This window comes from Furipterus horrens, unplaced genomic scaffold (genome assembly GCF_987537825.1).
Source record: "Furipterus horrens unplaced genomic scaffold, mFurHor1.1.pri manual_scaffold_4, whole genome shotgun sequence".
Classification (NCBI taxonomy): Eukaryota; Metazoa; Chordata; class Mammalia; order Chiroptera; family Furipteridae; genus Furipterus; species Furipterus horrens.
In genome coordinates, this window is record NW_028327174.1 from 19758573 (window position 1) to 19771327 (window position 12755).

Here is a 12755-nt window from a genome sequence, read left to right on the forward strand (position 1 = left end):
GGCTCCCGTTTGCTGAATTGGACTAAATGATCTTTCCCCCTCTGTTCCCGAGGTGCTTCCCTTCCTGTGTATTCGACTCTTTAAGGTGCTCTCTTGACTGTGTATTTACCTTGCTGTCATGGCGAGGTCCCATGGTCATAAAAATAGGTGCTGTTACTTTTGGTGTCCTTTCTACAGCTTCCAATAATGCTCAATAATTATTCGGTGATAGACTAATACGAAGTTTTGCTTCCCTTGACTTACACCTCCAGCAGCTGTTCATTCCCCATCAAAACAAGACTGAATTCCTCAGCCAGTTGTTGGGTCCTCTGTAACAGATTCTAAATTATGCACTGCCCCTTGTTCTTTACCTACTGCATAGCAAGCTGTAAGCTCCCGAGAGCAGGAACTGTGTCTATCTTGCTCACCTCTGTATCCCCAGGTGCCTAGCAAACGGGGGTGGGGCACGGTTATTCAACTACTTCCCAAATGAGTTAACAAATAGTAACCATTCCATAGTTGACTAAAAGGGATATGCAAGTACTCCTGAGCTGCGCAATAAGAGTATTTGCAGACTATTAACAAAATAATAAAATATACTTAAAAAATGATAAAAAATTAAAAAAGTATTTGCAGATTACTTGATTTGAGGTACTCGTAAGTCATAAGGGGGAGAAAATCACTGTGTCCATTTAACGGTTTGTTGTATCAACAAACATCTCTAATCTTAAATCTCCCAGAGATGCCAACAGAATCCATGACAATGACACTTTGGGGTTAAAAAAATCCACAAGTGAAAGATGACAAATGAATCCCTGGAAACTCTGCGAGTTGCCAGAATTCAAATAAAAACATGTTTTTTAAGGCCTTTAAGAGAGAAGTAGCATCACACGGGAGTGTGCGTAGTACTGAACGTGCTGATCTTGAGGAGGGCATGACAGAATTCCGTAGGGGTCCCGGGCAGGAGTAGGAAGTGGCTGGAGAAACAAAGGAACCAGGCAAGAGTGGGGAAGAGGCTGGAGAACCCTGAGGGGTCAATGGAAAAAGCAAAGGACGAGGGAGAGGAGATAGGTCCCAGGGTGGAAAGAGGGAGAGCCCAGAGCTGGGAGAAGCAAGAACCTGCAACAGGAGTCTCGAGTCATGCAAAACGACCAGAGACATCTTCCGATTCAAAGCTCCTAAAAGGACAACCTCGTCCCTGTAGGGTCCGTGTGGAGAAAGCTGCAGGCTGAGCAGGGGAAGTGTTAGATGAAGGAAAAAAGCAAACGTGGTTCCTTCTGTGATAATGGCAAGAGACGATAAGACAGGAACCACCCCAGAGCTGGGACAGGACGCAATATACCCTGATTGCCCCTCGACACACACGTCCATTTTACTCAATTCCCACCTTAGGAGTTTGGCTCAAGGTTGTTACATGTACCAGGAAATGGCAGGACGGCGGCTGCAGCATTTCAGTCCTCCGCAAACTGTCTCCTCTCAATTAGTCCTAATCCAAGACTGCTGCTAATAGGACAGCCTGGGGCATGCATGCTCAGCCTCTGATGCTGAGCTCCCGCTCAGTGCCTGCTCATATCTGAGCTGAGCATCTTAAACATCACACATGAGGTTAACAGAGGTCTTGGCATGAAGCCTTTCATTCTGAACCGGCTTTGATAGAAGAGAAGGAGGGAGAGAGTGAATGAAGAGACAAAGGGAAGGAAGAGGGACAGACGACCCATGGTGCGGAAGATACAAAGGGAGGGCCAGGAGTTCCAGCTGGCACCATTCGGGCTTCCACGGTCCCTGGTGAGGAACCTGGAGGGTTTCACACCCTGGCTCCTCCCCTGTCTCAATGTCTGTAGCTCATGCCATCAGAGATAACGCCCTTGCTCTTCTAGCACCTGGCCTATATGACCTTGATAGTCTGGCAGCGACTACCCTTGGCAGCTGAGCTCCAGCTTGATCACTCCTTGGTACCCAGCTGGCTTTTGTATTTTTGTATTCCCGTTTTTCAGTTCCTCACTGTACCACACGCTTGAGAGGTCTTGGGGTGATCACTCTGTCTTGTCTACATTAGTAACCTGGCTTCCTAAAAACTCATAAACAAGAGCCATCTAAACTGCACATCATACAGGGTGCAGCAGACCCACCACAGGTATTTTGGATGGGAGTGGCTGATGATTTTCATGCACATCCTTTTGTAGATGAAATTTCAGAACTGAATTTGGGCTCACACGAGGTGAGTGATTGAATGGGGTCCCCAGACAGCACTGCAACCCCAAGACCTGGGTCATGCCAAGACTCTCCTACTCCTCCCCTTCTTCCTCCCATGTTTCTAGCTGAGAAATAACTGGGCATTATCCTTAGAATAAATAAGTGAAACAGAAATCCATAGCTCTTGGAATAAACTAAATTCTCGGGAATTTCATTTTCAGGGTATCGAGATATTCCAGCACAGCTTTCACCTCTCCTAAGGCCAACTGTTAAGAGAAGTCTACAGGAGGTTCTCACAGGTAAGCAGATATCTGTGTGCAAACAGGGCCACGCTGCACGCGCCTCAGAAGGGAGCAGGTGCTAAGGTGAGATGGAAGCCGGAGCTGCCGAAGTGAGATGAGACCTCACTGCTGCCTGCAGGAGAAAAGCTCCCAGCCCCCTTCCCATGGAGGAGGAGCCCCCAGAGCTGACAGGGAAGCCTCAGTCATCTCTCTGGAGGCAATTTCAGGAACATGGCCCATGGTCTTTCACCCCGCCTAAGCGAGGGCTTCTCAGAGAGACGACGCTGTTCCCGTCCACCGGAGGGAGACCCGTGAGTGGCTCGGTTTCTGCGGCACACAAAGCATATCCTGGGAGGTGGACTCTTAGGATCTAAATCCTACACTGACTCCGGGCCGACCCTAAATCCTCAGAGACGTGAGGCTGGTCAAGATAAAACCACATGAAGTATACGACTGTCTAATCACATGCCGTGCAACTGAAACTAATACAAAATAATATTGGATGTAAACTATAATTAGATAAAACGGCATGACCGTCCTGTCTGATCCCAGAGAAACCACTGGGAAAGCAGCCCCCATGCCCGAGCCCTGCCCTTTCTCTGCTCTCTCTGGTTCCTCCCTCACCGCTTTTCCCCGTCCCGTTCAGCCACCCTGGGCCCTCACACCGTGCCAGCTGCAGGGGAGGGAATGCCAAGTCCTGAGAGTGTGCCATCTCCCCATGGCAACCCTTGACGCCTTTGAACTTGTTCAGAGCACAACGCAGTGTGCTTGCTTCATGCCCACCCCCACCCATAGGCCCTCTCTCAGCCCAGGCCCCCACTTGCCCTCTCCTGTCCCTGCGTCCAGACCTTGCCCTTGGCCTCCGTCCTTTGGGAAGCCCTGGTCCCATTTCTGGGACTCCTGCCGCTAACTCGCAGTTCACAGCGTGAGCCCTCACAGGCTGGCAGAGGACCGTCCACTCCCATCTGCCCAAGACACAGATCCCCTGGCTTTCCTATGCTTTTCCCTCCCTGCTTTTAGGCCAGTTCTAGCAGGTGCTGCTTCCCCGTCCTGAGATTTCCTTCCATTCGTTGGCACCCACCCTCTGTCCCCATCTGATGTCAAGGTCCCTCTTCTCCTCAGCCCAGCCCTACAGCACCCTCAGTCCCACTGAGTGGAGCCACCCTAAAGTCACTGTGTCCAGGTCTAAAGCCACGGGGCTCACCCGAGTCAATTTCCTCCGACAGGACGCCGGGGCTGGCAACTGCCCCAGTCTGCTCAGACAGTGAAACAGGCTCGCAGAGAAAGCAGATACTGAAATCAGAGTTGGCCTTGGCCTGGCGTGAGACCTCGCTGAACCTGACGGCGGTTAGCACAAAGCTGGCCAGGGCAGGGGAGCTTTAGACGCTGCGCCCTGACCCCCACTTCTCACGTTACTGTTCGGAGGCATTTGCTCAGCAGCCCTTAAGCCCCAGACAGTTTGCTTGAGCTGACACCAAATCCCCGGGCCACCAACATGCAGGGAGAAGCCACAGAGAGGAAAATGGCCAAAAGCTGCTTTCAGTTGCTTTGCAGACTTACGTTACGATTGAGGACAACTGGGCGTTTCCCCAGTGAGTATCAAGGCCCAGAGCATTTTACTTAAAAGCGTAGGGTCTGGAGCAGACGGACTGGGTTCAAATTTGCTTCTACCACCCATCAGCCGTGCGACCTTGAACAAACTGCTTTAACACTGTGCCTCAGTGACCGCAGCTGGACAAACGGGGCAACAATAGTAGGTATTTCATGGAGCTGAACGGTAACCAAGGCAAAGCAGTGTCTAGAACAGTGCCGGGCATACATGGAAACCTCAACAGATGCCACTGCTGCTGAGGACACCATGGTGATGAGCACAGACACAGGAGACAGATACCGTTCCTAACCCCCTCAAGCATGTCCCCCACCTTGTGTCCCAAAGCTCCATGACGACCATCCCTGCCAGCTGTAGCTAGCTCCCTGACCACACCGTCATCCCAGTCAATCTCACAATAATACATTTCACAGACATGGAAACAGGCTCAGAGATCAAGAACCCAGCCGCATTCTACCAACTAGAATAGCCAGGAACTCAATCCAGGTCTGTGACTCCAAAGCCAAGACCAAATTGCGTCCCGCTTTCCAAAGGAAACAGAACAGGGTTTGCCGAGCACGTGCTTTGCTTTTGCCCTGTAATTGCCGGCTGGACAAGTAAGAGCATCTGAATATAACATTCAAAGAAAAAGGCTGCTGCCCTGGCTGGTGTGGTTCAGTTGGTTGGAGCATGGTCCCGTGAACTGAAAGGTCGCAGGTTCGATTCCCAGTCAGGGCACACACCCAAGTCATGGGTACGATTCCCAGTCAAGTCAGGGCACATGCCTGGGTGGTGGGTTTCTCTCCCTTTCTCTACCCCCCTTCCTCTCTCCCTAAAAAAAGCAATAAGAAAATGTCCTCAGGTGAGGAGGCACTAGCTCTGAATTCTTTCTTGCTCCACAAGTTTGCTTTCCTCTCCCTGCTGATGTGGACCTGGGTTTCCTCACAGCAGCACTGCTCTGACTGAAGAATTTCTTCGTCAGTGTCTGGTGGGGCCATTATTGTCCTTAGTACTCTTTCTTATTAGGGCCTATGGGACCATGGCTCCACACTGACAATTGGGGGGGCTGCATCGGTGAGAGCATCTGTTTTCTTATTAACAGAAAACAAATGGCCTTATCAAGCTCCCCACCAGAGAGGACTTACACGTGCCATAAAACCCAAATGCCTTCAGAAATGTCCCCTGGCCTGCACAGCCTTCCCTCTGGGTCTGCTCTGATGGTCAGTGTGTGTGTTCCAACTTGTGCCCACTCAGGCCGCTAAAAGCCCAAAACCACCCGAGCACCCCACCATAGCCACGATCCTGCCTTTCCTCTTGTGGATGAATACCTGGGTCTGGGGCTGGAAAACTAACTCCCCACCACAGTCACACAGAGACCCTGGTACACGGGCCTCCGATTACCTCCTGAAGGCACAAGGAAGGTGCTCAAGCGGCCCTTCCTTCCCGTCTGTGAAGCCCGAGTCTGGGAGCGGCTCTTACCTGTGCGGTGAAGAAGGCTGGGGTGAGGGAGCCTGAGGGCAGGGCCGGGCTGTTGAGGGCGATGGAGCCGAGGTCCGAGCCCGAGAGCACCAGCGGGGGCGCGGAGATTTCCAAGCCTTTGGGTTTTTTGGCCTTTGGGGGAAGAGATGGAGACCTGGTCTTGGAGCCCGATGACAGGTTCAAGGGCTCCAGGGAATCCGAGTCATGGCAGGCGGCCTCCAGGAAGAGGCTTCTGTGTTCAGAAGGGAGGGGCGAGTTGGGGGACAGGGACGGGGACCGAGACGAGGAGGGGGAGGCGGAGGAAATGCTGGCGGCATTTGGCAACATTAAAGAGGAGATCTTGGCTGAGACGGAGGAGGCCAGGAAGGCCTCGGACGTGGAGGGCAGGGATACCACGGGCCTGCTGACGTGCTTGTCGGTTTTATTGGTCACAAACCTGATGACCGTCCTGACTTCTTCCACAGGAGGGCTATCTTCCAGCGGCTCCTCCAGCTTCTCCGTCTTGATGGCCTTGAAGGATTCTGGTGGGTTCTGCAGGGAGTTAATGGTGAAGGACGAGTACAGGCCTGAGTGGATGTATTCATTGCGGCTCGTGCCTTTGAGGGCTGACAAGCCGTGTCTGTGTGCCTCGCGGCCCTCGGAAGGCACCTTGCAGTCCCTGTCCTGCAGCAAAAGACTCTCCCGGCTGATCTCCACGGCGTGGGGGTCCATTTTCAGTATCTCCGGGAAAGAGACAAACTTGTACACAAACTTCTGCCCAATCACCTTCTTGATGATGTTCTGTGGATAATACAAAAGGAGACATCGGAAAGATCAGTGCACGGGAGACACCAAGGAAGCGTGGGGACTCATGCCGCCCGAGGCACCAGCACATTCCTGAGCCACACATCTGGGCTGCGGTGCAGCGGGAAGAGGACTCCAGTTGGAGGCAGAATGAGATGGGCCTTTTGGTTCTGCTGATGACCAATGGTGTGATCTTCACCAAACGGTCACTTTTAGTTTCCTCACCTGTTAAGTGAGCAGTATTATTGTATCTAATAATGTAATAACTGCTGTTCATTAAGCACTTACTATGCAGCTGGCATGTGTGCATGGATTATCTCATATAATCTGGGCGATAATCCTATGGGGAAGGTATTACTAAATTCCCATTTTAAAACTCAGGAGAGTACGCTTCAGAGCGCTTCAGTAACTCACACAGCCACGTGGTAGGTAAGTGGTAGAGACAGCATTTCCTTCACCATAATACAGTATTGTCTTACCTACCTCTGGGACTCGTGAGAATTCAATGAAATAATAATGGGAAAACATGCTGTAAGCTGGAAGGCATTATAGAAATGTAAGTTATTATCACCAAACACCACAATGTTTTCTTAAATCATGTAGCCATTTTTTTCCTGTTCTAGTTTTCTGCCAAGAAAGCCACTGGAGGAAAGCAAATTGTCTGCTTTCATATTTGCAGCACTGATCCAGTATTTCAAGTTGCTAGTATCTACTTCTGGCTCTTCGGGACATGGCTCCTGTCCTCCAACGGGAGGATTTAAATGAAAACCAATAGTCACTGCAAAAGTTCTCATGCCCCTTCGGGAGAACGGACTCCATACTAAAGGCTGTATACGGTTCTTGAGGTGTATTCAATCAGAACGTTAGCAAATAGCTCTCAAATGCTCACGGGGGTCCAAGATGTTCAAGGAGGGCAAAGACGGTCTCTTTGCAGCCCAAGGAGCTAGCAGAGCCATCCTGTGGGAAAGGACTCAGACGGTTTCCTTACAAACGGCCCCTCCTAAAATCTGGGCCTGAATGAAGGTTTAACAAAAAAAACCATTTGGGGGAAAAGAGCTTTGGAAGGAGCTCCTGTTGAGTGCCTCCTCTGTACCGCGTGTTGTACGCAAGCCTCCTTCTTTCCTCTCCCGCTAACCCTCCTGTAGGTTTCATCCTTGTGACAAAGCTGAGAGATGGGGTGCAACGTGCCTAAGAACCACCAAGCTCTACTCGCTGGAAAACCTAAATTGCCACACAAATTTGGGGGGAGAGAATCAAAGAACCCCTTAGTAGAGATGAGTATTTTTTATGGAGCCATAACTGACATTTAACTTTATATTAGGTCCAAGAGTACACACCATAATGATCTGATATCTGCGTATACTGCGAAATGATCACAATAAGTCTCATTAACATCCATCACCACAGTTACAAAATTTTTTATCCCTGTGATGAGAACACGAAGATCTACTCTCTTCGCAACTTTCAAAGATACAAAAGCAATGAAAGTCAATTAAATTTTGATGTTCCTTTTATGATCAGAGTGTGGTGTATAACTATGTTTCTGCCTTCCTTCTTGTCACATTACAGCATGCTGACTTCCCTTTGTCCTTAACCGGATCCTATGTCCCAGAAGAGAATTTAGTGAGCAGTCATGAGGGAAGGGCATGTTTACCAAGCCGCTGAGACTGTCGGGAAGCAAGTCCTCAGGGTAGGCCTCTAAGGGAGGGACACACAGGGTCCCCATTCAGAGCCGGAATTCCCTATAACACAAATCCTGGCAAAATCACTCAGTGCTGCACACAGGAAGCTCACCTATTGGCACATTATATCCAAAGCTGGACAATTCATTCCAGCGCCATTCAGGCACCTGGGGCTGAAATGGAACCCACCAAACCCTATTTATTCCATCTGACTTCATTCTATACTCAACACCAGAAAAACTGGAAGACACTTACAAACCTTCAGAGAAATTTGGGAAACTTAAAAAGTCCCCCCCTCCCCCGGGTCTGCCTGACAGCATCTCTGTGCGCAATGCACCAGGCGTGGGTAGATGTTATGTGAGGGAGAAATCAGCTCACAGCAGGAAAGGGTTAAACAGGGGTGTCACTAAGTGCCACCTGACCCAGAGTCAGCTCCTAGTAAAGAGGTAGCATCCTTGCCCAGCTTGTTCCTCCGCTAAAATTCTAAGGTATTTTTGTTCTTCACTCATATTTTTCTCCTGGGGGAAAACTTTATCCCCAGCCAGCTGGGCACTCATCTAACCTGAGTGAATTATTAGAGCCTACATAACTACACAGAAGAAAAAATAAACTGGATGGTCTGAATCACTTTTTTTAAAGTACCAACCTTTAACTTTATTATAGTATTCAGAACCTAATGTCTGAACAGGCAATTACCAAGAAGTAATTTGAGGCTGATATAAAAACGATAAAAATGCCTCTCTTGCTTAAAAAAATAATCGGGAATGGAAAGGCAATCTCAGGTAGAGAGCTGGGACTCGATGTAGCAAAAAGAGCATAAAGAGCCCTGGCTGGTATGGCTCAGTGGATTGAACCAAAAGGTCACCAGTTTGATTCCCAGGCAGGGCACATGTATGGGTTGTGGGCCAGGTCCCCATTGGGAGCATATGAGAGGCAACTGACCGATGTTTCTCTCCCTCTCTTTCTCCCTCCCTTCACCTCTCTCTAAAGAAAGTCAATTAAAAAAAAGAACATAAAGAACAACCCTCATGACTATCAACTGCCAAATGGATAAACAAAATGTTTCTATTCAAATATAAAATATTATCCAGCCTTCAAGCGGAATGAAGTTCTGACATGTGCTACAACACGGATGTACCCTGAATGCCATATGCCAAGTGCAAGAAGCCACACACAAAAGGCCACACGTGTGGTCGAGTCTACTTCTATAATATATCCAGAACAGACAAATCTATAGACAGAAAGTACATTAGTCATTCCCTAGGTTTTGGGGGTGGGATGGGGGAATGGAGGGGAGCCGCCTAAAAGGGGAGTAGTGACAATGTTCTAATACTGTACTGATGGATGCACAGCTCTGTGAAAACGCCCAAAGCCACTGCACTGTGCACCTTCAACAGGTGACCTCGATGGTATTTGAGTTATACTTCAAAAAAAGCTGTTTTAAAAAAAGAACATGAGGAATCTTTTTTTCACCAGCTTCCCTGAGAGAGAACTGACATATGCCAGGGTGTAAATTTAAGCTGTACAGTGTGATGCTCTAATGTACTTAGTATATTGCAAATGATCACCACCGGGGGTTAGTTAACACCTCCATCACCTCACAGAACTACCATTTCCTTTTTGTGGGGAGAACAGGTAAGACCTACTTACCCTCTTAGCAACTTCTATTAACTAGAGTCACCATGCGGCACATAAGGTGCCCAGAACTGGTTCATCTTACCACTGGGCGTTTACCCTTTGACCCATTTCCCCTAGTTCCCAACCCCCGACCCCTGGAAACCATCAGTCTACTCCCTGTTTCTATGAGTTTGGTTTTTTTTTTTTAGATTCCACATATAAGTGAGATCATGTAGTATTTATCTTCCTCTGACTGACTTAGTTCCCTTTGCATAATGTTCTCAAGGTCCATCCAGAACATGACGAATCTTAAAAATTTTACATGTTTAAATGGAAGACGGAGGGAACTTTCTATGGCTGCACCGTAAGTGGCACAACATACTAAACCCTCCTCTGAATATATTAAAAAAAAAAAAAAGGGAGGGGGGTTCTCGAAGGGCAGTGACCTCAGCCACAGCAGGAAAGGCCAGTCCGCAGCTGCTGCCTCCACCAAGCTGCACAGTGACAGGGATGGGGACACTGACAGAGCTGATCAAAAGGAAGAAGCAGCCGCCTTTGGAAGGAACCAGGGTGGGTCTTGCTTCTCCAGGGACCAACAGGAAAGACTGATCTGGCTACCTGGACAATTTGAAACCTCGGTAAGGAAGGCAGGCTGGGAAGGGAATCAAGGGAGAAAACAGAAGGAAGGGTAGAGGAAGGGAACGTTGCAGCCCGCTCTGCACCCAGGATCTCTGTGGACAGGAGGGGGCCAGGATGCCCACAGATGGAGACTTGTGTAGGTAAGTGGGCTCAGAGGAGGTGCATGCCAGGCGGCTGAAACTGACAGCCCCTTCCTACTTCATGTCCAGGGCAGACTCCGGAACAGTATGAGAAGCATGTGTACTGCAGATTTCTCTGTGGTCTCTGAAGGGAGGTGTCTAGAGTTTGCCCCATGAGGGGATTGCTGGAAAACTCACAGAATAGAGGAACGATAACAGATAGTGTTTGCTGAGTATATACATCTGTCAGGCTGTGTACTAAGAACCTGACCACCCTTGGCTCGTTTAATCTTCTGAGAGATTGGAACTGTTATTGTCCCCACTTTAGAGATGGGCAAACTGAGGCTCAGAGGGTATAAGTTACCAACGGTCACACGCTGGTACTTGGGCAGCCTGACCCCAGAGCGCTTGGCTGTGGCGGACAGTGATACAAGACTCAGGCTGAGATAGCCCAGGACATGAGAGCACATGGGGACAGGCTTTTATAATGGAAAGGGATGAGGACAGTTAGGAAGTCTGGTCTGTTCACCCCTTCCTCCCAGACTCACAAGTATTTGTTGCTTACAGTTGCCTGGTAACCTGACCAACGCTGTCAGTGTGTCTGGTTGAGCTCAGTGCCTCCCTCCAGCGTGGTTTTAGAGGGATGGTTGTACACGTCTGCTTCCCTTCACACACACAGGACCAGTCTCTTCGTTCATAATTTTCCATTAAGTGCGCATCCAGTGTGGACTCCTGACCTGGCGTTCTGTGTTGAGGGTACAGGCAGCAAGGATGGGCCACCTCCGGTGAGGGGGACAGCAACAGCCCCCCTCCCCCCCCCAAGTAGCAGTTTCAGGTGAAAGTGAAGGCTCGGGTCCCAAAACCGCTCCTGCCATCCCCACATCCCAGGTGGTGCTTTAAGGATGCAGGAGCCTAGAGGGCGGGCAGTCCACGTGGGCAGCACCACAACTGATTGTGCCATGGATCCGTCCTGACTCACCAGCTATACCTCTGGCCATGGGAGGGTCCCCCGAGGCGGCTTCACCCCAATGGGATGGAGGACCCTGAGAGAACAGGCCACGTTTCCACTCCCCTCAGTGCTGTCTGCTGCCCTGCCACGTCAGAGGCTCACTGATAAAACTAGGGGTGTCTGTGAATGTGTTTGAACACGTGTTCACACACTGAACTCTGCCTTCTCCCCACTGAAGAGCAGGCAGGAGCCTGTTCAGTAACCCCATGTAGTGGATAAACTAAAAGCATCTACTAAGGACTGTGGTTTAAAAACATATATATACACAGTGCTAGGTAATGAAGAGATGCTTATGGAATTGAATTTACCTTTTTAATTTGGATGTTATTAAGGATAATGGTAACCACGTGTTTGTTGAATAATAACTCCCTTGGGAGAGAACTGGCCCAGGCAGGAAGCCGGGGGCCACACCCCACAAGGGACACAATTTTCCCTGGCTAATCCCCGGGGCGGTTACAACTCCATGGGACTGAGTCCCATTCATATACCTGCACTTGCTTTATTGCTGGCATTTTTTTAAATCTTCACCCGAGGATATGTTTATTGATTTTAGAGGGAGAGAAAGGGAGAAAAAGAGAGAGAGAGAAAGAGAGACATCAATCTGAGAGGGAAACATCAATCAGGTGCCTCCCATACACACCCCAACTGGGGATCAAACCCGTGACCTAGTATGTGCCCTGACCAGGTATTGAACCCGCAACCTTTTTGGTGCACGGGACGACGGTCCAACCAGCTGAGCCACCTGGCCAGGGCACTGGCCTTTTTAAAATGAAAAACCCCAGACACACAGCAGGGACCATACACAAACTCTTATAATCTCATACTTCCTGCAAGAGCTTAATCAACTGTAATTTCACTTATCCTTGTACTGGGCAAATACCCACTGTGTGTGTCAGCTCTGGGCTGGTCACGTGTGGGGCTTTCCTGTGCTCAGACCTCTTCTCCCAGTTCTTGTTTCTCTCGCGTGCTCCATTTTCCCCAGGGCCGCTCCTGCCCCAGCAGAAGCCAGGCTAGTAGTGGGTCTCCATTACTATGGCTACAGCTCCCCGCCTTGATTCTTCACCATCTGGGGGCTCCCAGGACTCCTGTTCTCTGATGTTACAACTTTCCTCTCTTGTTCGAAAAGCTGAGAAAGTCAGCAGCTCACCAAGCAAGCAGGAGAGGTGGTGCAGAAGATTATTCCCAGACAATAGCCCAGCCTTTTCTTAACCCGGCACTCATTGCAGAGCTGGATACAGAGACGGGGGTGGGGGTGGGGGTGGGATCTTTCCATAAATACCCACTCGACGCTGTCACAAGGGCTGCCACTGGGAACAAAGTTAAGAGTCACTGCCTCAGTTCAAATGCCACCCCTGTCTCTTATCAGCCACGTGCTTCAATTTCCTC

General features: G+C 49.6%; 2 protein-coding genes across 2 annotated transcripts in view; one reads left to right on the forward strand and one right to left on the reverse strand.

The window, feature by feature from the left end:
* Nucleotides 1–12755, forward strand: part of CDK17 (cyclin dependent kinase 17) — a 397794-nt gene that overhangs the window by 100852 nt on the left and 284187 nt on the right. The gene's annotated exons all lie outside the window — the stretch shown is intronic.
* The window catches only part of ELK3 (ETS transcription factor ELK3), a 67758-nt gene that overhangs the window by 11561 nt on the left and 43442 nt on the right, over nt 1–12755 (reverse strand). The window contains exon 3 of the mRNA XM_090272664.1: nt 5521–6300. Within this exon, the coding sequence (XP_090128790.1) occupies nt 5521–6300 (780 nt within the window). The remainder of the gene's footprint in view (nt 1–5520; nt 6301–12755) is intronic.